The 2,113-nt window shown below is 44.2% G+C and overlaps 1 gene segment (V, D, J or C); it reads left to right on the top strand.

Moving 5' to 3' along the window:
- Positions 1 to 360: 360 nt before the first annotated feature.
- On the top strand, positions 361 to 899 carry LOC123818013 (the record flags this gene model as incomplete). The annotated part of the segment is given in 2 exon segments: positions 361 to 485; positions 589 to 899. Coding segments are annotated over 2 exon segments (357 nt in total), but the record flags the coding sequence as incomplete, so codon positions are not given.
- Positions 900 to 2,113: the final 1,214 nt, after the last annotated feature.

The raw sequence follows: 2,113 nt of genomic DNA, 5'->3' as shown, positions 1-2,113 counted from the left end.
AAATAGGGCTTATGAAACTTCCCATGACGAGGACAGGAACCTCCTGGAATTTTAATGCTCCTTGTGGTCATGAGCATTGAATTTCCCTGGTGTGCTCATTACTGCTGACTTTCAAAGGCATCTCTTATTTAAAAACCTCTCATTTATGAAAATTCACTCTCCTTGGTCATGTACACATTTCATGGACCAATACAGGCTCAAATGTGGGGAGTAATTTGTAACAGACATGTGCCCTTTGATATATCACACTCTGGGACCATACCCTTCATGTCAACATCCAGCCCCAGAGCTCCCTATATAGCTGGAGGGCATGCAAATAGGGTCCCTCTGCTCATGAAAAGCAGCCCAGCCTTTACCCTGTAGCTCTGAGACAGGAGCCCAGCCCTGGATTCCAAGGTGTTCCTGGAGTCTTGTCAGGAGAGAACACAGAACACTCACCATGGAGTTTGGGCTCAGCTGGGTCTTCCTTGTTGCTGTTTTAACAGGTAATCTCTACAGAATGGTAGGCACTGAGTCTGTGAGTGGATACACCTGAGAGATAAAGTGGATGAACAAGTGTTCCCTGACCTTATATATTTGTATTTGCAGGTGTTCAGTGTGAAGTGCAGCTGGTGGAGTCTGGGGGAGGCTTGGTGAAGCCTGGAGGGTCCCTGAAACTCTCCTGTGCAGCCTCTGGATTCACCTTCAATAGCTATTGGATGAGCTGGGTCCGACAGGCTCCAGGGAAGGGACTCGAGTGGCTTGCATACATTACTGGTAGTGGTGGTAGCACATACTATGCCAACTCTGTGAAGGGCCGATTCACCATCTCCAGAGACAATGGCAAGAACGAACTCTACCTGCAAATGAACAACCTGAGAGCTGAGGACACAGCCCTGTATTACTGTGCGAAAGACACAGTGAGGGGAAGTCATTGTGAGCCCAGACACAAAACTCCCTGAAGCAGACAAGAGGGCTGGGCTGTAGGGGAAGCTCAGGACACCAGGGGGCACTCAGGGCACATTGAGTACTGGGTTCAGTTCAGGAACAGCTGCAAATGCACATTAACTGTTGGATTTCTGGCAGGTGTGGGTTAATTCTGCACACATCAGTTTTTCTCAGGACCCTGACTTCCTTCATGATTCTGTGCTGACATCTTAACTATGTGAATTGCAGAGGCTTGCTGTAATAGGAGAAAAGAAAGTCACAACATGAATCACAGCAGAAAGCCATGCACAGGAGGCAGAAAGTCACAATTACTTAATGTTATCATAATGAATCATAGTTGAATCATCAAATTTTCATGACCCATATCAGTGAAATCCAACCAGACGTTCTGCTGGAGTCAACAGTGTAGACCAGCCCCACACAGCTAAGAGTCCAAGCTGGCCAGTGACAGACATATGTATGCTGACCAGTGGGCAAAAAGGCAAATGACCCCAATGATAAAGGAAAAGTGCCCTGGGGGGAGACAGTATTGACCTGACTCCATGTTCATGATGACGAATAGCAGTTGACATCATGTAGGAGTAGAGTTACCCCCACACTAACTCAGTACAGGTGTCCAGGATGATGATTTTACACACAAAGAGGGACTATGGAATAGTTTGTCACTTCATTTTGGAGTCTGTTGAGAGCAGGGCAGACTTTTTATCATGCCGGGAATGGCTGTTTTATGTCAGGGAAGGAGTCTGGATCAGTATCTTATTGTTTCTCCATGACAAGGAAGAAAATCATCCTGCTTACAGCATTGGTTTCTGTGGTTTTAATCTCACATCTGCATGGAACTAGAAAGAATCACCACTTTCTCTATATATGTCCCACCTGTGCACAAGAGGAGAGAGAGGGATGAATCTTAACATGTCAGCATCCAACATGAAAAAAAAAATTATCCTTCTTATTCCATCAGAATTCTAGGACTCATGAGTGAGGGCATGAAGGAAACAACCATTATGGCCAGAAAACAAATTTAGCCCCTAGAAAATGAGAATAATTGTTATTCTCATAGAGTAAATAATAATAAATTGTTATTATTATTTACAAGAGTAAATAACAATAAATTGTATGGGAATTTTAGCTCAAAATTTAGGCTGGCATCTGTTAACTATAAAAGATATACAGCTTGCTCTGAAGG

Source organism: Phyllostomus hastatus, unplaced genomic scaffold, assembly GCF_019186645.2.
Source record: "Phyllostomus hastatus isolate PE091 unplaced genomic scaffold, TTU_PhHast_1.1 phas_contig_245, whole genome shotgun sequence".
Lineage (NCBI taxonomy): Eukaryota > Metazoa > Chordata > Mammalia > Chiroptera > Phyllostomidae > Phyllostomus > Phyllostomus hastatus.
The sequence above is the reverse complement of the archived record's forward strand: the minus strand, read 5'-3'. Positions and strand labels throughout refer to the sequence as shown.